Source organism: Daphnia pulicaria, chromosome 10 (genome assembly GCF_021234035.1).
Source record: "Daphnia pulicaria isolate SC F1-1A chromosome 10, SC_F0-13Bv2, whole genome shotgun sequence".
Classification (NCBI taxonomy): Eukaryota; Metazoa; Arthropoda; class Branchiopoda; order Diplostraca; family Daphniidae; genus Daphnia; species Daphnia pulicaria.
This window is the reverse complement of record NC_060922.1, coordinates 7,103,183-7,125,902: the sequence shown is the minus strand read 5'-3', so window position 1 is coordinate 7,125,902 and position 22,720 is coordinate 7,103,183. Positions and strand designations below refer to the sequence as shown.

Below are 22,720 nucleotides of genomic sequence, written 5' to 3'. Positions count from 1 at the left end.
CTGCTAAGCCTGTAACTGTTAGTGATTTTTTTTCCATAAAAAAAATATAGAATATGACCTATCTGCTATCTCCTACTGCAATTAGGATGACTCTGATTTCATTGAGAATAAATTCTAACCTGTTTAATGATTTCGCTTCTACTGTTCTTGTAGGGTAAATTCGATTCTTATCAGAGAAACGAAAATAATTTTAATTGTATATTCAAGAAGTATTCGACGGGATTTGAACCTTGGACTCTTGAGTGCAACCGCGTGCTATTCCAAGATTTTTCCACTAAGCCACAAGGTGATGCCGTCCCGAAATGAAATACTGTTAAGTAATCTCAGTCAATACTTCTTTAGGATATGAACTACTTCCGGATATAGTTTGATCAGGATATGCGACCATGGTATAGTGGTTATAGCATCTAGCGTTGTATGTAAATGTCCCGGGTTCGATTCCCACTTCCGCCACATTGTCTACCATTAATGTTCCCCCTATATAATATAACCACGTATTAGCTAACCCAACTAATAACTAACTACAAACTACAAACTTACTAAAACTAACCAACAACTAACTACTAACTTAGTAAAACTAACCAATACCAACTACTAACAACTGATATGCGCGGGCATATATAAAAAAAACCTTAGATAAATTCGTTGGGGCAAGTCAGATCGCTTATCATCGTAAGACGTGGGACACTCTTGTACGCCGTAGTACTCGAGGGTTGGCTACTGCTGTAATAGACCGGTACGAGAGATGACGAACCCTGAGCGAAAAAACCTTTTGAATTTTTTTAAACGACATTAATGCCCTTTAACTAACTAGGCAGAGCGGAGTTGCGCTGCGAGGTTTAATGATGAAAACGATGCTAAAGGCTGGCGACTTGAGAGAGAAGAGTTCGACACCTTGTCCCATCAATTTCTCGAGCTTTCATTCAATAATTTCTTCTCTGTCTTTCATCTAGAAAATAAGAAATAAGAAAAGAATCGCTAACAAAACACTGTGAGAGCCAGAGAATAAAACTCCGGCCATGTATAAGAACGTATAAGGGCCAGATATGCTTTTAGCATTACTATTGGATGACCCTGCTTTAAGCCTTTAACATTAAAGACATTTTATTTAATTTTTTCTTGAATGACCAATTAGCGCTAGATGGCTATATAGTTGTAATAATCATCTAGTGAGACTACTATCGACAACTAATCCATCCTATTCCAGCCCCCCCCAAAAAAAACGTGATTAGGCAAGAGCACCCCGTGTAGAAGCAAAAAAATATATCTATAAATTAATTCATGATAGTAAAATTTAATTTACAAGTCATCAGGTAATTGAATGTCGAGCTACTCGGGAAGAATTCAAACACAACAACAAGTTTGTGGTAAAGTGAAAAAGACTTGATTTTCGTATTTCAAACCTGTTCAAAAATGAGCCAACTAACAAATCGATTATTGGGTATCATATCAATACAAACATTGAATGAATGAAATATATAGGTCTACAAAAGTGACACACAAACGAATAAACACACCGAGATTGTTTTATAGGAGCCTAATAATATGAGAGACGAGACCTTTTAGAGATTCAACGCACTCAATATTTCATGCACAAGAGAAAAAACGGTACTAAACTTTACTTTGGAGAAAAATGAGCACAACAAAGCAAACAAATGAGCACTGTTGTTAATATCGGAGCAGAAATATCAAACGAATTGAATTCACACGAAAAAGTTGTTGGTGAAGGGATGAGCATTGGCAAAATAAGGGGAGCGGCTTTTTTTATTTTTAGATAATTGACCAGAAATGAACTGTGAACCGCCTAGAGCTTGACGAACTCCCCATCGTATACTGCAAGTAATAAAGAAAAAATGTAGAGAGCGATTTAAAAAACACACGCACACATATACAAAACGTCTTTGACGTTCTGACTATTTCAAGTTTGATTGATTTTCGATATTCAATATTATTGAGTTGAAGTTAAATGCTCCAAGAGTTGCTTATAGTGTCCTGGTAAAAGGTAACATGTAAAAGGTGCTATCGTCAGATCGGGATAGGCAAGGTTTTGATTTTCAGTTTCAGGTGATTGGCAGTCGGCAATGTCCGTGTACCTTTATAAGAAAAATGAAAAATAAGACGGAAGTTCACAAGATTTAATTTTAAAAAATGTTTGTTTTTATTACCGGACGTTAAAGACGCGCCTGTAGAGACTAATTGCATGATCTGTATTTTCACAATTGTCGTTAACTTCGCGAGTACAACTTTGCAATAGCTGCATACCATAGAGAAATTCCGGATCGTTTTTATGCTGCTCCAACTGATCCGCCGTCAGTTCACCCAGCAGCGGACTTGAGCTTTCCAAATTATTTCGGTCACTCTCCGGGCGCTTTTCTCGGAAGTCTGGATGCAATGGGCTGTGGATGACGACAACGCGATTGAGGCAGCCCTCATCCGACGTGCCATAGATGCGATTTGGCAGCCAGCTGGGTCCTTCGGTGAACATTTCCTCCCATTGAGATTCGTCTCCATAATCGTAAACCTATTTTACGGACAAGACAATAAACTTTAAGGACTACCACAAACATTTTTTAAAAATACAAAAATTAGGTTAATCCCAATAAGAGCTTTGACAAAGAATTTGACACCTCCTTCGTTTTATTTCTACCTACTTTTATTTGATTGCCGCAATCCAATTGCAGCCGTTTTCGAAGGTCGGCAGCGCGAACGGAAACTTGAGGATCATTTCGGCGATAAAGCAGCAGAACGGAAACTCCGACGGATGATGTTTCGCTCGAAGCAGGTGTTCCAGGAATGAGGTCGTCAGAAGTTGTCGAGTCCTTTTCATCCAACATTTTCTTCACACTGATAACGTCAGCTATGCTAGACTGGGTCGGTGAAACTTCCGTGCTGGTTCCCCATTCAGCTGCAACGCCCAAGAATAACCATAAAAGGGAATATAATAAAAACCAACTCAATTCTGTATACTTTTTTAATAAAAGACAACTAACATTTTAAATCACCTAGAAACTGATGCGTGCGACGCTGTAGGTGTTTTCTCTGACGGTAGCGATAGCCTAGCAATATGCCCAAGAAAGACACTAGCACTAGACCAAAAGCGAAAGCACAAACAACGTAGAAGGTAACCCAGACGTCCATAGCCGGAGTTTTGTTCACAATGACCAATGGCTTATTAATTCCGCCGGTTTCAAGGTGCATGGGAGGACCTGGAATATCAATAAAAACGTGTTATAATGTCTTGCCAAACGTGTGTAACATGTTTGGCATTTCAAGTCCTCAAAGACATTTATTTGTTATACTATTTTTTTAAAAAAAGTTGAACTGACCTTGAAGTTCAACTGACTTTATGGTGTGCCGGCGGCACGATGCTCCTTTAACTTTCCAAAACGTATTGCCATTGCACCTTTCATCCAAAGGATCCACTGCGACACAATAAGAACCAGGAGGTTTATGCGAGAAAGTAATTTCGGCAACCTGTTTGCCCGGTTCCTAATACGGAAAAGCAAAAACTGAAATTCATAACTGATGTCAACTAGCTTGAATGAGGAATTATATCCTGTAATAATACCATAGGTAATATTTCTGACCACACCCCTTTGATGGTATTAGTGTCATTGCATCTGTCACTAGTGACTCGCATGAGTGAAACCCGAATTTTGTTACTTATTATTTGATAGGTCGAGTCCGGCAAGGTGAATGCAATGGAAATGGATTGTCTGTGATTGCGAATATTTCAGAGACACACAAAAAATGTGTTATTAAACAGAAACTAGATATGTAAAACTAGACATGTTTTTACTTTTTTGGCACCGGAAACAGGTCTATCGTTGTTTGCCATCTAGTAATGTCAGCGAAGGTCGAACTTTTACTTGTTTGATAGTGTAGCATACGATTGAAGGTTCTTCGGGTGTGCGAGCTCACCTGAGGCTGAATCAGAAGGCAGTAGTAAGCAGAGTACACATGATTAAACACAACCGTAAAATTCCTCTAAGAAATTTCGAAAGAAAACAGAATTAATAAACACAAACATTTTTAAGTTCGTTGACTTTGTAAGTACCGTATCCACGTCGACACAGGTAGTTGGACTTTCGTCAATGTATTTGGGGAGTACTTTTTCCGTTTCATTGCAGCCAACTACAACATTTTGACTCGAATGTTGTAAAAATAAGAAATTCAAGCAGCTGGAAGGTGGTTCCGATGAATCATCGATTGACAAGGCCGACAGATAAATTTCGTAGTTTGTGAATTTTTCCACCGTTTCGGAAGATGGCGAATGGGTGGATGCGGATGTGGATTCCAGTTCAGACATTGTCGAATTATTGGAGATATCGCTGCTGCTGATTTCAGGGACACCCACATACACAGAAACGCTAAGCATCGCGGTTTCGTTGTTGTACTTTAACCCAACTGCCAGAATTTCCATACTTGGCTTGTATTCTTGAATAGAGAAGATATAAGCTAAGAAACCAGTATCCCCAGCACAAACTCGTAAGCTATTATTACCTGCTGTATCAAATTTCGAGGAGATTAATTCTTCATGCTGTGAGACCACAGCTTGGGAGAATCGAGTGGCCAGCCCATTGCTGTTTTTTACAAATGATTTGTACTTACCGTTCTGAAATTAAAACAGATATAAATTGAGTTACATTGAATTAGTACATCAAGTAGCGAACAGTGACAAGTGTTGGTGCACTTTACCTGCTTATTCGAGGTATTATGTGATTCTATTTCCACAATCCCAATCAGCAAAAATCCCCACATCAACAAGAGAACACTAAACTTTGATGAGAGTGACATTTCTTCTTTCACATTCTCTCAGTAGTTTATGGTGACTTATTGTTGACCAGTCAAAACAAAGTGCAGACGAAACTCTCGTTTCACTACTACCAGCAGTTGAACAAAACGGTTTATTTAACTTTAGCTCGAGAATAATCCAGTTGTACGGTTTTTTTTTATATCCAAAGTATATGAAATACGCAACACGTGAAGACACTTTGCATTGTGTTGGTCTGTGAGAGTTGTACACTGTGTAGTGACTGCAACCTCACTTCTTCAGCTGTTTCTGCTGGTAGTAGCCGCTGTCTAATAAAGTAAGTTGTAGCCCCCTCCCCTCTCCCCTAAAGCTACGCGATGTAATCAGTCAACAGTTGCAGTGTTGCACGGAGCCTCCTACTATTCGTTCGCTGGCAAGTCACGTGACGGTGTAGTTACTACCCTTTAGTCAATAAAGAAAAGTCTCTGGTATATGTTATGTGAAAACAATATCTATGCATAGACACAGTACACAGATGTAATATATTGCATAGCAACAAATACACTGGTGGGGGCATAGAGTACTAATTTAAACTTCTTTTCCCACCTGCTTCCATGTATAGATGTTATACCCTTGAAAAAGTAGTAGTCTAGCAAAAAATCGTGCGCACTTTACGCCGATGCGCACCACAGCGGCAGATAGCAGAACTAAACTTGTTATTACGCTTGACTACCTGTCTACTTCAAGAAACGAGACGAAAACCGACTGCTTGTCGAACAAAGGACTTGAAGTAGACAGGTAGCCAAGCGTAATAAAAAGTTTAGTTCTGCTATCTGCCGCTGTGGTGCGCATCGGCGCAAACTGCGCACGATTTTTTGCTAGACTACTACTTTTTCAAGGGTATAACATCTATAGCAGTTTATAGTTCAGCCTAGCAGGTGGGCTTGCTAGCATGGGCGATGGTTCCCTTTACTATTTTAGAGTTATGGCTACGTGTCACGTAAAAATAAGATTAAAAAAAACAACTTACTTATCCTTTATTTAGTGGAATATAATCTCTTGATTCGAACGATTGGAATACAAACTCATTAGCTATTCACGTCTCGTGTGACAAATTCAACCTGTATTTGGAAAGCCGTTGTATAAGGATGGCTTTTGAAAAAGAATCGGAAAGTCATTCCAACGACGGAAATTTCCTTCGCTCAATTTATCATTATGTTCGCCTGGTTACTCAGACGACGACAACTAAGATTTAAAAATGAATTAACCTTGTTAATCTAAATTTTACACAATATTTACCTAAATCTATATGGCCCAGTCGGCCTTCATTGAAAAGTCAAATTATGTCATTGTGTATGAACCATCAATATTTGCCTACATCCGTGATGATTTAAAAGAAAGAAAGTCAAATGCAAAACGAAGTCTAAAAGTTGAAAAGTTGTTTTTTTTTTTTAAAGAAAAAAAAAACAAGTTTATGATCGTTTCGAAATTCGTAAAGAACTGGTTCGGGTTGATAACTGTTGAAAGCAATCTGAACACTAACCAATAAAATTGAGTCATCACACGGAGAATCAATACAAGAAGAACAGGTGCAGTTGACTTGTTAGATATTTCCAATGAGGAAATTGGAATCGTGGTTTCGAATATGTAAATTGAGTGAAAATACATTGGCAATTAGAAAAACGAATTTGAATAAGACGATGATAGTATCTATTCCATTTTGAATAAATAAGGCTACTTGTAGAAAGAAGTCGCTAGCACACCAACGCAACTCTCGGTCGGAATTTATAAGAAACAAGAGTTCGATTGTCCTTCAGAAATTGGTCACACATTTTAATAAAGTGATAATAATCGTCGTTGTGCATCGCAGCGCACAATGCTTTTGAAAATATTTAGACTATTGCCGCTATTGCAAATATGACTTTCAAAATGGTGTAGCTTACATAATAACCCCAAATAAATGTGTTGGCGTTGCGTAACTTCTTGACGAGTTTCTATTTTATGCATTCAGTCAATTTGTTTTCTCTTGAGATTAAATGTTGCAATTAAAATTTTCGTGTTGTTTTTTTGCCCTTTCTTTTTTGTTTTTCAGTGATGGATCTATAGAAGAATCTCGAATAAGACTGATACAGTCTACATCTAGATAAAAGATTCTTACTCAGATTTTAATGACCCTCATATACCAAGCACATGTGGGAATTTTGTTAGCGTCCCAAGGGAAAAAAAAATTACCTTAAATCAGGTAAAAATGTGTATATTTGCACTTTTTTTTAGCTCAACGACATGCCAACGACATTTAATCTATTAATCAAGCCTTTCTTTTACTGAATTTTAAATAATGGCTCGAACCGGTATTGTTGTCACCGCGTAATCTCGTTTTCCACTCTGTCTGGTGCAGTTCTCCTATGACTATATAAGTCGTGATTTTGGTGGTGAGAAAATTTGGCAAACGTTCACAAAGAAATGAACCAACATGGAAAAGTTGAGAGACTTGATTAAGAAGAAGTATCGAATTAACCGGTTACGAAAGTATTCGCAAAGAGCTGGAGGGGGTACATCAACAACTTTGATAAACGCAAAAGAACTGAGGTTAGAAAACTAGAAATCAAGGTAATTTTAAATTAACAACCAACGTTTTGAAACCTATAATTATAAGCTCTAAAACAAATTAAGGCAATGATTGACATTTTAAATAAACAAAACTAGATTGAAGATGTGTTACAAAATTCGAGATAGTTTAGCCCTTTCAGCAGGTAGCTACTCAAGCCGTACGTAGGTACGAGCACTTTTAGATTGGAGAAATCGTCCTCATGAAGAGAAAACCGGAGAAAACTGAATTCAAGGTAAACTTACCTTGTGTATATTGCTTGAAATTATTCATTACTTGGAGTATAGGTAATTAGACGACCTTGGCAACAACCTTGATTCAGGAAGATCACAACAGTATGAAGGTGCAGTGAAAGTCAAATCGGATTTTAATTGGGATTATCGACATTGTTGTGCTGCACGTGTGCTGCCGGAGAACACCTTTCGGGCAAGACACAAGAAGTTGTGCGTGTTGGGAAAATAAATAGGAAGCTACTTTTCGTCAAAATCCTAGGGATTATTCTTGGTTTCAGAGTATATAATAATTGGTGGGGCGTTGGCATATGGATTGCTCTAGGCTTATTAAGAATTGCGCATTTGGTAACTTGTGTATGACCTTAATAATAATTAGAGTTGAAGAACCAGTTTTTTTTAACACTATGTCAAAATTATATTTAAAATTTCAGAATGATATAAGCGTTCCAGAAATATTTTATTATCATGTTAAATTTTATCTCGAAAATTTTTTTAGCGGTGAATGTTACCCCAACTCTGTATGTAAATTTGTAAAATAAGAAGAGAGAGGGAGAAAAAAAGATATTGAATTGAGAAACGATCAAACGAGGTTTAAAAAAGAGAGGTGATCTCAATCCAGATTGACAGATGATCGAATTTCGACTTTTTCTTTAATTATTTATATTAAAAAAAAAAAAAAAACATTGGTTGGCGTGTATCGATTAGTGAGTAAAATTTTAGCTATCGATAGTGCATACATCAATTTCTTCCGGGCGTCGTTTTTCTAGGTTACTGTTTAGTCTAATCCGTCACTTTTCTTCAATTTCTGTTTTCGTTTTCTCAATTTCCGGCGATTTCAATCAAGGTTATTTCATTTAATTTATCGAATTCGAATCAAAAGTTGGGTTATTTTCAGGAGAAATTCGTAAGAACTTAAAGGTTCAACCACGTTCTGAACATACGGCAAAATTTTGATACACCGCCAGAATGTTCTATCATGTAAACTACTTCATAATATTTTGATCTGGTTTCGACGTTCAATTAAGTTTGAATTGCTGATTTTCGCAGATTGCTTTGGAACACGAAATTCTTTTGCATCCTCGATATTTCGGACCACAATTGATGGAAACTGTAAAACAAAAGCTTTTTACAGAAGTTGAAGGCACTTGCACTGGAAAGTAATTCTTCGTTTTGATGTAATATGATCATATGAAACTAGGTATTGTGAACTTTTGTTTTTGATAAACTAGGTATGGATTTGTCATAGCAGTGACCACTATCGACAACATTGGTGCTGGTATCATTCAGCCCGGGCAAGGGTTTGTCGTTTACCCTGTCAAGTACAAGGCAATTGTCTTTCGACCATTCAAAGGGCAGGTTTTGGATGCAGTTGTAACACAAGTCAATAAGGCAAGAAATCTTATTTTCATTTCTTGTTAACTTTTCTGAAGCAACTGATTTTTTATTTCTGTATGCAGGTTGGGCTTTTCACAGAAATTGGGCCTCTTTCATGTTTCATATCCAGACATGTATGTATTTATTTTATGTATTTATTTAGACATGTATTTATTTAACACACAACTAAATAACTATTCATTTCACTTCAGTCGATTCCGTCGGACATGCAGTTCGACCCCAATTCAACCCCACCTTGCTACAAAACCCAGGATGAAGATGTTGTTATTCAACAGGACGATGAAATCCGCATAAAAATTGTCGGTTTGAGAGTGGATGCCACCGATATTGTAAGTGATATTCATAGACAGAAAGTCAGTTGTGTACTAAACTTTTACACGTTCTTTTTAGTTTGCTATTGGAACACTTATGGACGACTACTTGGGTTTGGTCAGCTAAATTATTTGGATTCAATGTTTGTATTGTCACTGTGTTATTCGAACTTTCGAAGGTTAACGTATGGAGTTGAAATTAAACGAGAAAAGGAATGTAACATTGGTCAATTATATAGTGCAAAGAAAATCTGGGTATTGCTGTTTGTTGCAATCATTCTTTCGGACGTCGAAATAGTAGGACATGCGGCTCTGAAAAGAAAAAAAATATCAGTTAAAATCATTATTCTAAACTACAGTATAACAACAGTATAAAAACATTTGTGAATGTAATAATAATGACGGAGCTACCATTCGACACGAAGAAAATTTGAAAGCATACGGTTATGATGTGAAAAACGTTCCCTATCTAATAAAAAAAGCATAAGCTTTCCGCAAGGACGACGACGAAAAATTTATCTGATCTCGAAAACTGCAGTTCAAAGAAAATGAATCGGCTCCTACCGCAAGAATATTTTTTTAAAATGCGCTCATAAATTACAAGACACCAGGTTGTCAGATCCGGAAGAAATTCCAGAATTTAAGAGATGTGATATGATGAAAATTGCTCAAGGCTACACAGAATAAAAAGCTTGCAGAATAAAACTTTTCAGCTACTAACTCTTTTTAAGAAATTCTCTCTCCTCACCTGACAAGTTATTTTGATAATCTCTCTGATATATAACTATGAATGACCACTGCTAGGAAATCCCATCCTACATATATTAAAAACACAGGTAACACCAAAATGATTTTTTAAACTATAAAGATATTCCCAAGAAAGAAAAGGCTTTGAAAGAAAAAGAATCATTATTCTTATTGTGCTTTGACAGAGTTTGGCGAATCAAGAACTGGGTCTACAAGTTTTGATGACTATTGCAAAACAAGGTGAATCACTGATCTAGCTGAAATTTAAAACATAGTTGAACAGCAGCAATCATATCACAACAATCAGGTAGATGATTGGCATTTGACATGTGACTTAATTTTCACCTAGTCTATAAATGTAATGGTATTTGACTGATTTAAACCTGGATTGTGGACCATGTAATGTACCCAGCCGGGACTCTGTTGAACTCCCAAATTTCTCCATTCCGTTTCCGTCATCAAATGTGTTCGTGGAACCAACTTCGCCATTTCTGGCGGCAAAATTACATGTCTGTACGAAAATAATTGTGTTACTTTAAACATGAGTATCTACATCAATAATGCATAAACAAGTATAACTTGACTACCTGTATTCAAAATTTTCATCGGTGTATTTATCAGAATATTGTATCTCCGTATTAGGTGGCATGTTGTTGAATTGTTTGATTCGTGAATTGAACTGCATTAAGATTCTCGTGCCATCTTGTAACGTAAAGACATACTTGGCAACTTGGTAATGAAAAGAGGCAGCCCTGACAATATTTTATTATGTTTTAAAAATTATGTGAGATATGAATTTAAAAAAATATATAAAGTTTAATGATAAAAAATCTTTCCAAAATATGATAACGCTACGTTTGCATACACTGACATCAAATTCACTAGATAAAAGGTGTAGTTTAATAGGTGTGGCAATGAAGCTTCTTGATTCAAAACTTTAACAAGTAAAAGAGTCTGCTTACTTAGATATCATCATCATCAGCTCATTTACAAATTTTACGAAGGTGGAATAAAGTCTGATTAGCCATACACTTTTTCTTATTGCATATTGAAAGGCAATTAACTGATGCTTTTGTCGGGTTAACCGAAAGGCTTCATCACAATTCTTCGCTTTTTTTTATTTATTACTTCTTGACTTCTTGTCCAGACAAGAACAGTCTCTTACATCGACAAACGTTATTGTCTTGATCTAGAAGCTAAAAGTGTCTGATGCTGTAGAATAGAAACTGCATCAATCCAGCAAGAAATCATGAACAAAGGTACCTTTTTTTAAATTTTTAAATGCATGCTTATCCATTTGCAATCACCAGTTCGTCTTGCTGATTTTGTCATCAAAAGATTCAAACACACTTTATTTGGGTCCCCCGCTTATTTTAACAAATATCATTCATGAGTAGCACACGAGAGTACACTTACATTTAATTATAGGTTTTAAAATTATCTCCCTAGCATTATCGTGTTGGTGCAAATCATTTTGCAATGTTATACGACTTATACCATACAAAATCTTTTTAATAGCCGTATAATACTATTTACACATACTCAGTTATCCTTTCCTGACGTATTCTAAGTAATAACATATTTCATTGTTCAGCTTATTTTAAACAATGAAAATTATTTTATTGTTATGTAATCGTATTCATTTTTTGTTTTTTTTGTTATTTTCTAGAAATTGTGTCAAAGATTCCTGGGGCTGTTCTTCGAAGAATAGGTTCCAATGATATAAATGCAAGTTACAAGTGCATCCAACTGGGCTGTAATGAGGTAAGTTTAGTGGAAAGAATGTATTTCTGTTTGTTATTTTACCCTCTAATTTGCTTAGGTTTCCATTGGGCGGTCTAAGGAAAATACTTTTACTATTGCTGATCTTCTAGTTTCTCGTAAACACGCCGTTTTCCGACTGATCAAAGATCAATGGACCATCGAAAACGTGGTAAGTCTTTATTTTATACAGCGTAATGGCTTGCAAAATCTAATGATTTTTTTTTTTAAGGGTATGAATGGTGTTGCTGTGAATCACGTTGCATTACCAAAGCATCAACAAATACCTATTCAAAACATGGATATTATCGAATTTGGTGCCGGTAATAAGTATGTGTATGCTTTCCGTGTTCAGTCTGAATCATCCGAAGTAGGCGAAGAGCCAGTTGCAAAGAAGATGCGAATTCCGCTCGCCAATCGAAATTATCCGTCATTGAAAGATTCCCCAGAAGCGTTTCACAATTGGGTCCGTTCTAAGAAAAACCTCGAAAAGACACTTGAAGAAGAAAGCGACAACTTGGATGTAAAACTGGAGCAACAGAAAACGCTCAAAGATAAGCTGGTGTTGGAGCAGGAGAAACTCAACCAACACTTTGAAACTGCTAAGGTACAACTTGAATTGAAGTTCGCTGAAGAAAAAAAAGAATTGGAAGAAAAAGTCGCACGCGGAGAACTGGAAAAAAATGAATTACAGCGACAAAAAGAGGATGTCGAACAACGAATGTCAGTTAGCTTGCACGAATTTCGGGTAATCTTACAAATAGACTGGCCGTATATGCTAATGCCGCTATACTAAAATGTTATGTTATTATTGTAGGATGAATGCGAAAAGAAAAAACTTGAATTCGAAGAAAGTGTCGCACGTGCCAACTTGGAGAAGCAGAAACTCATTGAGCAGAAAGAATTAGTTGTACAGCAACTCATACAGGAAAAAAACGTCTTACAAGTAACTATTTAAATAATTATTTATAACTATTTGTTTATCATTTGTGTTTTCCTAGGAGCGGCTGGAAGAAGAGAGTCGCCTCAAAGAAGAAACTATGAATGAGCTGGCCCATATTAAGCGATCTCATCAATCGTTGGAACAAGAGTTGGAGGAAGCACGTCGTAAAATTGAAGAAGAAGCGAAGCAATTTCAACGAAAAGGCAGTGAGGACGAATTGAGACTTCGTCAGATGCAAGAAGAACTGGCTGAACGTGAAGCACGATTGAATGCTCAAGAAAAACAAATTGCAGAAATTCAGGTATATTTATAGATATACTATACGTATAGTTAAGAGCTTTAGCATAGAAAGTTTTAGAGTCGTGCCGCCATCGGCCTTGAGATGTACGAAACAATTCAACTCCTTCACCAAGGACAAGAAATCCAAAATGCAGGAAACATTGTGGTTGTCATGGATGATGGTATATCAAATTTATACCGTACTTAAGCAAATTATTTGATTGTTTACCGATTGCACCAATTAGGAGGAGCAATTAATCAGCCAAGTTTAACCGAACAGGAACTGGAAAGAGTACGCGAGGAGTTGCGTGTCCAAAAAGAGCTGAATGAGCAACAACAACAGGCTTCTAGTAAAGCTTGTGTCGATATTGTTGGTCAAATGGAAAGCATCATGGAAAACGAGCTTCAATGTGGAATTTGTTCCGAGCTGATGGTGTTTGTAAGTATCTTGTTTTTATTGTTTTTATTTATGCAATTCATAATCTTTCCAAAATTTTTGATTTAGGCTACTTCCTTGAACTGCATGCATACCTTCTGTCAGCACTGCGTCAGAGAGTGGAAAAAGAATAAGGTAACTAGTTTTCGTTTAACTTGAAAAAAACTTTTGAAGCAAAGAAACTTGTAGTAAAACTTGATGGTGATAGTAAGTTAGGGGAAAATCCAGGATCAGCATGATAGACAATTGCTGATATTTGGCATGTATTCAATTTTTAAAAAGTTACACTGTTTTCCAGAGTACCGCTGTTACAGTAAATCGTCTAGTTACTTTTATAGCTCCCTACTTTCAAGTTTTGAAAGCGATACGGAACTTACTATTTCTTGTGCGTACTATGATATTCACACAAGTCTTGCTTTATCTATGATTCTTAGGTGGAATGTCCAATCTGTCGAGCCCCTATAACCACAGAAGGAAGAAATCTATTGGTGGATAATATGATTGACGCTATGGTCAGTTCGCTTTCGGAAGAAACAAAGAACAGTAGAAAGAAATTAGTTATTCAACGCCAAGAACTAATGAAACAAGCATCCATCGAACAAAACAACACTATGGAAAATATTCTCACTTTTCAACACGTTACGCTTGGAGCTGTCGATGGAGGCCGGGGCCCAGGTCGTCCTCGTCGTACTGTTGGACGTTCAGGTATGGTTTTTAGTTTAGCTGGTCATTCCCCTTGTTATTCCACGCCCTTATTTGTCTTTAGTGTCTGCTGCTGGACCAGCTATTGCACGTGTCGCGGTTCCCGTTCCACATGTTGCAATTCCCCAAGCTGCTCAGTCTTCAGTTCGACCTCGAACGTCCGTCCCAGCTCGTGGAACCATTCGTCCAACTGCTCCTCCTCCTCCTGTTCGTCCTTCCACTGTCAGAGGAACATTGAATCGTTCGACCGCACCAACAGTTGCCCATCCTCAGCGCGCTGCTCCTGCCATGTACGTAGATGCAAATGCGTATGTAAATGCACGCTTCTCACAAGTCGGTCCTAGGCGTTAAGGTTTTTTTTTTCGTTCTTGATACAAAAATGTGAATGTGATCACGTAATGTTTTTCGTGTTTGATCATGAATGCTGTTTTTTAAAATACATTTTTAGGGGTTTATCGAAGAAAATGATTTTGTTAGGTTAAACTTCGTTCTTTCATGCACTTATCACTTTTGCACTTATTGCTTTTGCACTTTTTTTATCACTTTTGGGGATTTAGTGTCACGGAGGAAGTGGTAATTCTTTCAAGCGGATCCGACTCATCAAACGAAGATCTTATTGATTTTGCAAATCGCCGTCGCCAAATGCGAAGAAGACCTTGTCCTTCGTGTGGTACGTAATTCATGAACTTAATTCAGATTTTACCTTTGCTAACGTCATACGCATATTTTTTAGGAATGACAAATACGTCACGACTCTGCGTCTACTGCAATTATTCGAGCTGAAATTTCAAATCGCGTCTAAACACGTCCGTGTGTTTCTTAATTTAACGTACACAATTACCTCAATACCAAGCAAATGACAAGTAAATTATTTTTTTCCGATCGTTTTTTCAAAAGGATATCTCAATTTTCGTTTAATGTTCACTGAACTCTCAAATACATTTTTTGCAGTTACGCCTGTTGCTTAGTTTGTGTATTTTACCCTTGAAGTCTCACTTGGTAGATTACGTTTAAGCTGATTAGAAACAAGCGTACGTTGAGTTATTCACTCTAGTTGATGATTTTGGGGGACACTGTTTATCCCAAACAATGTGCAAGCTATTGTTTGCTTGGGCAATAAGTTTTTATCTACTTTGGTTTCCTCATTTGCTGGGACAGGATTATTACTAATCGTGGGTATGAGAGTAAGCCGTGTCAAATGAGTGAACTGCAATGCAATATGGTCGTGCCATAAAAGAAAAGATAAAAACCGCAGACACGGATCAAGTAATATGTGAACGTGATGAAACAGGCAAAGAGGAAAAAACCCCCAGATACATACGATCGTTTAGCTGCGTCGGATGTCGATTGTCGACAAAAGTGAAATATAAAAGCCGTCATATTCTAAACATTGCAAGTTAATACGTTTCATTTTCTGTCGTTTCCGACTCACGATCATGGAGTCGAGCAAATCCAGCTCTTTTGCGCGACCGCGAGCAAGATTACAAAATCCGCCAGTCTACGCGAAATCCGGCAACATGTCTAGTAAGGTAAGATCCTTCGTCTGGTATCTGTCAAATGTTTTGTGTGCGCTGTGTCATCATTCATCTAGTTTTTTTACTTTACTTTTCTTTACTCAAGTTTAATTTAGAGTTTTAGAATAAAAATTTAATTATTAGAAGTTGAATGAGAAACAAGTTTGTTTTACTTGGACTAGCTATCTTTACAAAGGCGATCGCTGTAGACGTTATGTTTTCAGCAACTATACATCAGCAATAGTTGTGAAGGACAACGAAGAAAGAGACGAAGAAACTGTCTACGCCACAGATATATCTTTGAAGTGATGTTAAGGTTTGTTTAGAATGAATCAGAACTCTAGTCAGGTCCCATTTTTAGGGATTTCTTTCTTTAATGATGTGTGGTTACTTTTCAAATATTTCCTTATCTATACTTACATTATTAACATATTATTGCCCATATCTATAGTAGTTAATTATGTATTCACAATTATAATTTTTTTATTTGTAACAGGAAATGACTGAAAGCTCGAGCATTTATTCTGGGTGTTCTGGTGAAAAGTACAACAGAGCATCTGAATCAAGAAATGGTTTAAATGAGGCAAAGGAAAAGCACCTTCATCTTCAGAGCACTGCTACCACAATGTGTACTACTCCAGGAGATGATACCAAGGATGACAAGAAGGTGTCTTGGGAGACAATGCTACCGAGTAATAGGACAACCACAATAGGTAACAAATTTACAGCAATCTCTGGTTGTTAAACAACAGATTTCAATAACTTTAATGTTGTCTTAAACATCAAGATGTTAGAACATGGGGGAAAACTACCTCCAGAAGTAGACGAGCATCTACACTGCGTCATGCGAGCACTCCAACAGATGAGGTTGAATTGGGAATGATGCCCGATCTTTCTCAGGGTATTCCCAATGAAGAAGAGATGTGGCAAAAAATGCAACAGATTCGCTCTCTTCCCATCACGATGGCAGAAAAACGGAGACTAAAAGCTGAATTAAAGGTAACACCTTATATAGAATAAGTACTGATTATATATAATTATATATTTAAAAATAAACTAATGCTTTTAGGTAGCACAAAATCTTCGGGTTCATGGTTTAGAATTGATTCGATTCCGGCGACGACAAATTTGGCATAGAATCCATTCCTTTACAATGCAAATTTTTTCATTTTTCTCTCCGTGGAAACAAACAATTCGGTCTATCGAAGCAAACTTTGGAACAGGTGATAAAATATAAATTATTTGCTTTATTTTGTCTTCACGTTTGACAGTTTTAAATTACTAAATTTCCTTCCAGGTGTTGCGTCTTATTTCCTCCTAATTAGGTGGCAGTTGCTACTTAATTTTCTTATCACTTTATTTACGGTGACTTTGATCCTCGTTCCATGGGAAGTTGGACAGGTTTCGTGTGAGAACTTGAATCTCACTCTCGGACAGGCTTCGTGTGAGAACAAAAATCGCACTGATTTCCCTGATGTCGACTTGCCTGTTCTAGAGGGCTGTAATCGACCCAGCAACCACTCTGCATGCGATGACAATTGTGTGACTAAAACTGATGAGTGCTTTCTTGACTACGGTTTTTCTGTCATGTGTACTATAGCGAACCATTCTTCTCAGCCTCTTCTGTTGATTCAAGTATTTCGTAATTTTTATTTTTGTGTGTGTGCGCAAAAGTTTAATCCTATTTATTGATCTTCAGGATACAGTGCAAGGGACGGGGTGGTTGGAATTTACCGTAGCTTTTTACGGATACTACCAACCGGCATTTCTTCCCTGGGGAGACGATAAAGTCTACAATTTTGCGTTAGCATATCAACTTGTTGTCTACTTTGTCCTACTCTTCAGTTTGGTGTGCATGGCAAAGTCGGTTGCTACTGGATTCAAGGACAATATTGGGCTTGGTCGGTCGTGGCTTCATCAGTTCTCTGATTTAGCTTTTACATCATGGGATTATTGCATTGACAGTGCTAAAGTTGCCCAATTGAAGAAGAAAGCCATCTTACATGGTGAGTTAAATCTTTAACAGTATCATTTACACAGCAGGATCAAACCCTGTAATAATAATTAGATGATTGAAAATAATCCTATTTTTTTTTTTCAGCTTTTCGTGTTGCGTTAGCAGATAAAGATTATGCTAACGAAAAAGCAGGAAGAAACATGCGCGAAAAAATCAACCTTTTCTTCTTGAGGCTTGCAGTGAACATTCTTGTTATGGGAACATTAAGTCTAGCTGCTTACATAATCTACTTGGTTACATCTTTCTCTGAGATGTATCGAAATGAAATTGATCAAGGCATTGGTTCTTTTAAGAACGTCGAAGATTTCCGGATTCTGATGATAGGATTCCTCCCGTCAATCGTTATTACTGCGCTGAATTTCCTGGTGCCGATGCTCTTCAGAGCTTTTGTACGATTCGAACGGTTCAGTGCCACTTTTGAAATTAAGATTACCCTAGCTCGGACCGTACTTCTACGACTGGCCTCTCTTTTGGTACTTGTTCTGACCTTGTACAGCAGTTTACAAAAATCTGGCTTGAATTCATCTTGTGACTCCGATGGACTAAAACACGCACCGTGCTGGTAATTTTGCTGTTAATTACAATAAAACAGTCATATATATCATCTTTCTATTTTATCTAGGGAGACGTATGTCGGCCAACAACTTTACAGGCTTTGCATCTTCGATGTTTTCGTCACTCTCTTCATAACGCTGTTGATTGAGCTTCCCTTGTCGTTGATATTTCGGCGTTCGGTGCTACCCACTAGTCGCTTGAATTGTATAGCTAACCCTGAGTTTAATCTAGTCGGAAGCACCCTTGATATGGTTTACAGTCAGTCAATCTGCTGGCTGGGGATGTTTTACTGCCCCGTCTTGCCAATAATTACCACTGTTAAGTGTGTCATTGTTTTCTACGTCAAATATTTCAGTCTACTTGTTTATTCATGTCCACCTTCCCGCGTTTATGGTGCATCGAGCTCCACTTCTCTTTTTATGAATGTACTGTTGGTATCTTTCATTTCGTGCGTTTTACCACTAGGCTATCACGTCACTTCATTGCGACCTTCAGTCTCTTGTGGACCATTCCGAGGTTTTGATACCGTTTGGTCGGCCATATCCAGTGAGGTAATTCCAACAAATTAGTTTCATCGGGTTTCATTTGTGAATTGAGTTTAATGGTTTTATTTTGGTCCTATTTAGGTGGAAACGTTGTCAGATACATTGAAAAATATTCTTTTCTTTTTTGGATCCGCCGGATTCTTCGTACCCGCTATTTTGATTTTACTGGTCGCTCTCTATTATTATCGCTCTAAAGCGGTGGCGAATCGTGCTGTGGTAGAATCACTCACGTCACAACTGATCCTCGAAGCGGAAGATAAACAATTTTTGATTACTAGGTTAACCGCTGTTGGTAAACAGCAATTGCACGTTTGAATATTTTATTGTACACCCCTCCAATTATTATACCCAGATATGCTTGATCGTTAACGTTTTTTCCCTCGTACTCAATAATTTACAGAACGCTAAAGCCAAAGTTGTAATGTATCTACTCCAGCTCAAATTTAGTTAAATGTATTTCATCGGCGTCGAAAGAATCAAATTAAAAAATAAAAACGGAAACCCTGAAAATTATGTTTCTCACAATGAATTTCCTGTTTCCTGCAGCCGTTGTCAGCGTTGTCAGAGCTGTGCTGCTGTTGTTATTGGTGAACAAAATTTTCAGATTGCCGCTAGAGGGTTTCCCAAGCTTAAAACTTAAAATTCGGCTGCTTGCTGCTCCTCTTTGAAAAATATTTCAATTTTCAAGTAAAATTTATACTTGCATTCTTTTACACAAGGTACAAATTACATAAAAGGATATATTTAATATTGGTTGTATTTGATAATAAGTTATTAAGTTACTAAATTTCAAAATGTTCGTTAAAGATGGCCAATTCGTCTATGCCCATCGAGCGTCTCCAAGCCCTCGATAATGTGGAAAAAGAAATTGCAAGTTGCATTCAGAGTGCTGGTACAAAAATATTGTATTAAATTCAAAAACTCTCAATAATTCATCTTGAAAATGAAGGACAAGCTCTTACGGAACTGAGTAAAGACAAAGCCAGTATGAAACAGGTGGAAAGTCACACGTCACTGTTTTTGAAAACCCTCAATCATGTTGAAGGGGAATTGTCAAAACACATACATTACTTGACCCAAGTTTCAACAGGTATGTTCTTCCTTTTCAGCAATAATTACAATAGAATACAATTGTTTCTGTGTATGTGTAGGGTCACCGCATGAGGGGACATCTTATGGTTCAGTGAAAATGTACAAAACAGCTCGTCATAGAATTGAGCATACTCGTACAAGACTTCAAGATTTGGAGAACCTGAAAAACAGAGCCTTGGCTTCCTCAGTTAGACCAACATCAGCACAAAACAATCCATAATCTTTGTATTATTTCCTGATGTTTTAAATGAATTTTGTACCAATTATATACTTTCTTGCTTACATTTACTTTCAGCGTATTAGATGTATCATAGCCAATCCAAAGGCATTTACAGCAAGCAATAAGTTGTCTGAAACACCTTTATGCTAGCTGTTTGTATACTGAAGCTACACACCACCATGCAATTAATTTGTTGCATATGTAAAGAAGTGACAGATAGATGTCGTCCATGGGAAGCCGCGGCGATTTCAACACATCACCGTTACGGAAAGCGGAAAGAAAACGATCAATACTGGAAGCAGGTTCCTGTTTGCACACAGTCGCGCTCCGACAACCTTCGGGAAAAGATTGTACTCTTTTCGTATAACAGCTGTTTTTCTAACATTTGAAAGTAGAAATTCTCTAAAGTAAACTGTGGAATATTTTTTTTTCAAGAAGTTTAGATTCTCAAATTGCGCAGATGGCGTTCATGATACCAGTGGTTCGTAATGATTGGGACGTGTGGATGCGCTCCGGGAAGCCTCGTCCGTCGGGGAAAAGCTCACGTAATAATGGACAGGTAAGAGTTATTTTCGATCACTTGATATGGATTCCTTTTAAACATTGAGCGAAGCCAAGCAAATGCTGTTATTTCGACGTAAGTGCAAATTTTATCATAAGCGGAGGACGCATATTTGAAATGTACACTCGTACAAACTTGTTGATTTAGCAACATTTATGCAATCTTTTCTGTTTTGAGATTTAAGCTACTCATTTTCTGACTGGAGGACGACAAGGTCGTATTGTGCTTTTTCATCAATAGAAATTGTCGTACAATTAATTAAGGTTTCAATAGGGTTTAAAAATTAGTAATCATATTTGCAACAGAATTCAGCGGTGTAATAAAAATGTCTGCGCGTAACTGTTTCAACTAGTTATCACGTCAAGTCGTCCATTACCTAAAATAGATCATCTCAGCGGTTGTCAATGCGCAGTATATCTTGTGAAGTGAATCGAGTCGCGGAACCTGTGTGATACAGTAAATCTGTTGCTGGTCGATCGTTTCAGCTTTATTGATTTTAGCCTGTTAGACAAGGGGATTTTACTGGTATTCTCATCATTCTTGTCATTCTTACAAATAATAGACTCATCACGACTTATTGTACGAAATTGCTGCATATCACTTAATTTAAATGTGCCTTACTGTGAAATGTAAAAGAAGACTACCGATTTAATAGTTTCAATTGTGATATTTTTAGACCTTAATTGCCTCAAATGGTTGCATTTCACTAAAACTAGAATCTAACTATTTTACAAATAAGTACTTGATTAACCACTAATTGTACGCAATCACAATGTCTCGTCGTTTTATTCTGTTTAACCACTTAGACAAATTAAGCCCTTTCACGAATTTTTTACGCTGATATTTTAAACTAGTCGCGTTCGCTTATTTAGTAGGGTTTATAATATTTCACAGTATATAAACCAACAGTAAGAATACTGAGACTTTATTGCCATGTTCGGTTATGTTGACTTCTGTTTTATATCGCACACAACCAGACTACCGAAAGCCGCTCGGATGACACGAATTTATCGACCACCCCCAGCCGTAACGGCATCATGGCGGATACCCACAGGAATAAAAGAAGTTTAGCCATTGAGATTCGTAACCAGCAACATTTAAGGATCAGCGGCGGTAGTCTTCCTTCCAACTTCCAATCTGCCCATGTCACGCTGCCTCTAAGCGGATCTTCTTCGCGACATCGACGACCTCTGAACGGCACCTCACGTCTCCATTCGATGCATAGTAGTTATCGCGTAGGGAAAAGTCGTGCTTTCGAACCGGAATCAGTGGTCGCCGAGGACGAAGCAACTGCTTCCCTACCTAACAGTTTTGAGGTGACTTCTTCAGTCGCCAACAGATGCGTGATAAGAAACTTTAACTAATCGAAAGTATGTTTGTTTTATTAATTTATTAAGGGAGTTTCCCCGCCTACGAAAGTTGGTTCACAAAATTCCTTGCAAAAGTTCCATACCCGCTTGGTTGATCGTCTCCGCCGTTCGCTACGACTTAATTCAACATCCGCTTCCGTCGGAAGAGATAACTGTGTGCCGGAGAAAACGGTAGCCGCACGTCGTCATAAAGAAAGTTGATGACGTAAAACTGTTTCAAATGTCTACGTAAGTCAGAAAACCAAGTACCGGATCCAAAAACTTTTACGAATAATGGTGACGTCAAACGTTGTTATTCCCCAAATTTCATGCTCTTATACAATAATTCCGGTTTTCCATAGTTAGCCGGTTATGCTTAATGCACGTCAATGTACATTTTTTCAAGCAAGTACTAAGTATACGTTTGTACGTTTGTTGACTCAAAGCCGACAAATCGAGTGTATCTGACATGTCCAGAAATCAGAAATTTTTGCAGCGTTCGCACCCCTTTTTAAATGTGGCGCTTTTATTCTTGCCCGTGGCAATATACTAAGTCTACATGTTCATACATATATATTAAAGAAGATTATAAGAAAAATATTATAATATATCCAAGTTATACTCATAGAGAAGAGGTAACTCATTCACTCTTTTTTATTTTATTACATAATATTTTAATCATCAAATATTTTAGGATG

The 22,720-nt window shown here is 37.3% G+C and overlaps 7 protein-coding genes across 14 annotated transcripts; 5 read left to right on the top strand and 2 right to left on the bottom strand.

Annotated features, from left to right (window-relative positions):
- Positions 1 to 1,368: 1,368 nt before the first annotated feature.
- LOC124315049 lies at positions 1,369 to 5,166 on the bottom strand. Of its 3 annotated transcripts, XM_046780410.1 has the most exons (11): positions 4,699 to 5,166; positions 4,504 to 4,615; positions 4,058 to 4,437; positions 3,800 to 3,987; positions 3,569 to 3,716; positions 3,327 to 3,489; positions 2,991 to 3,206; positions 2,652 to 2,905; positions 2,263 to 2,521; positions 2,166 to 2,205; positions 1,369 to 2,093 (listed from the first exon to the last, which is right to left on the bottom strand). In XM_046780410.1, the coding sequence occupies exons 1-11, from the start codon at positions 4,795 to 4,797 to the stop codon at positions 1,949 to 1,951; spliced, it is 2,004 nt and encodes a 667-aa protein (XP_046636366.1). In that variant the 5' UTR covers positions 4,798 to 5,166; the 3' UTR covers positions 1,369 to 1,948. The 3 variants fall into 3 exon arrangements, with proteins under 3 accessions (XP_046636366.1, XP_046636364.1, XP_046636365.1); XM_046780408.1 differs by having other exon boundaries at positions 2,166 to 2,521; positions 4,699 to 5,152; XM_046780409.1 differs by having other exon boundaries at positions 2,166 to 2,521; positions 3,003 to 3,206; positions 4,699 to 5,141.
- A 3,195-nt stretch (positions 5,167 to 8,361) lies between these two features.
- LOC124313886 (DNA-directed RNA polymerase II subunit RPB7) lies at positions 8,362 to 9,521 on the top strand. Its single transcript, XM_046778721.1, has 6 exons — positions 8,362 to 8,572; positions 8,642 to 8,751; positions 8,824 to 8,983; positions 9,052 to 9,102; positions 9,181 to 9,318; positions 9,380 to 9,521. Exons 1-6 carry the CDS (start codon positions 8,561 to 8,563, stop codon positions 9,425 to 9,427), a joined length of 519 nt encoding a protein of 172 aa, XP_046634677.1. The 5' UTR covers positions 8,362 to 8,560; the 3' UTR covers positions 9,428 to 9,521.
- LOC124313887 (cyclin-dependent kinases regulatory subunit-like) lies at positions 9,317 to 10,790 on the bottom strand. The gene is made up of 3 exons (XM_046778722.1): positions 10,635 to 10,790; positions 10,431 to 10,558; positions 9,317 to 9,612 (listed from the first exon to the last, which is right to left on the bottom strand). Exons 1-3 carry the CDS (start codon positions 10,730 to 10,732, stop codon positions 9,575 to 9,577), a joined length of 264 nt encoding a protein of 87 aa, XP_046634678.1. The 5' UTR covers positions 10,733 to 10,790; the 3' UTR covers positions 9,317 to 9,574.
- A 202-nt stretch (positions 10,791 to 10,992) lies between these two features.
- On the top strand, positions 10,993 to 15,122 carry LOC124314667 (E3 ubiquitin-protein ligase rnf8-B-like). Of its 2 annotated transcripts, XM_046779944.1 has the most exons (13): positions 10,994 to 11,306; positions 11,717 to 11,811; positions 11,870 to 11,980; positions 12,041 to 12,556; positions 12,626 to 12,754; positions 12,810 to 13,052; positions 13,110 to 13,212; positions 13,276 to 13,469; positions 13,536 to 13,601; positions 13,901 to 14,171; positions 14,233 to 14,458; positions 14,726 to 14,838; positions 14,902 to 15,122. In XM_046779944.1, exons 1-13 carry the CDS (start codon positions 11,297 to 11,299, stop codon positions 14,949 to 14,951), a joined length of 2,127 nt encoding a protein of 708 aa, XP_046635900.1. In that variant the 5' UTR covers positions 10,994 to 11,296; the 3' UTR covers positions 14,952 to 15,122. The 2 variants fall into 2 exon arrangements, with proteins under 2 accessions (XP_046635901.1, XP_046635900.1); XM_046779945.1 differs by lacking the exon at positions 13,110 to 13,212 and having other exon boundaries at positions 10,993 to 11,306; positions 13,311 to 13,469.
- A 354-nt stretch (positions 15,123 to 15,476) lies between these two features.
- Positions 15,477 to 19,309, top strand: LOC124314651 (transmembrane channel-like protein 7). Of its 2 annotated transcripts, none has more exons than XM_046779909.1 (9): positions 15,477 to 15,697; positions 16,179 to 16,395; positions 16,470 to 16,681; positions 16,752 to 16,905; positions 16,980 to 17,317; positions 17,382 to 17,688; positions 17,784 to 18,261; positions 18,322 to 18,805; positions 18,881 to 19,309. In XM_046779909.1, exons 1-9 carry the CDS (start codon positions 15,605 to 15,607, stop codon positions 19,112 to 19,114), a joined length of 2,517 nt encoding a protein of 838 aa, XP_046635865.1. In that variant the 5' UTR covers positions 15,477 to 15,604; the 3' UTR covers positions 19,115 to 19,309. The 2 variants fall into 2 exon arrangements, with proteins under 2 accessions (XP_046635865.1, XP_046635866.1); XM_046779910.1 differs by lacking the exon at positions 15,477 to 15,697 and adding an exon at positions 15,704 to 15,998.
- An 89-nt stretch (positions 19,310 to 19,398) lies between these two features.
- LOC124314884 (mediator of RNA polymerase II transcription subunit 11-like) lies at positions 19,399 to 20,157 on the top strand. Its single transcript, XM_046780299.1, has 4 exons — positions 19,399 to 19,536; positions 19,607 to 19,691; positions 19,749 to 19,889; positions 19,951 to 20,157. The coding sequence occupies exons 2-4, from the start codon at positions 19,607 to 19,609 to the stop codon at positions 20,109 to 20,111; spliced, it is 387 nt and encodes a 128-aa protein (XP_046636255.1). The 5' UTR covers positions 19,399 to 19,536; the 3' UTR covers positions 20,112 to 20,157.
- Positions 20,158 to 20,254: 97 nt separating this feature from the next.
- On the top strand, positions 20,255 to 22,588 carry LOC124314782. 4 transcript variants are annotated; one of them, XM_046780140.1, is made up of 4 exons: positions 20,255 to 20,472; positions 20,550 to 20,670; positions 21,651 to 21,989; positions 22,071 to 22,588. In XM_046780140.1, exons 1-4 carry the CDS (start codon positions 20,255 to 20,257, stop codon positions 22,242 to 22,244), a joined length of 852 nt encoding a protein of 283 aa, XP_046636096.1. In that variant the 3' UTR covers positions 22,245 to 22,588. The 4 variants fall into 4 exon arrangements, with proteins under 4 accessions (XP_046636096.1, XP_046636095.1, XP_046636098.1 ...); XM_046780139.1 differs by having other exon boundaries at positions 20,547 to 20,670; XM_046780142.1 differs by having other exon boundaries at positions 20,283 to 20,461.
- Positions 22,589 to 22,720: the final 132 nt, after the last annotated feature.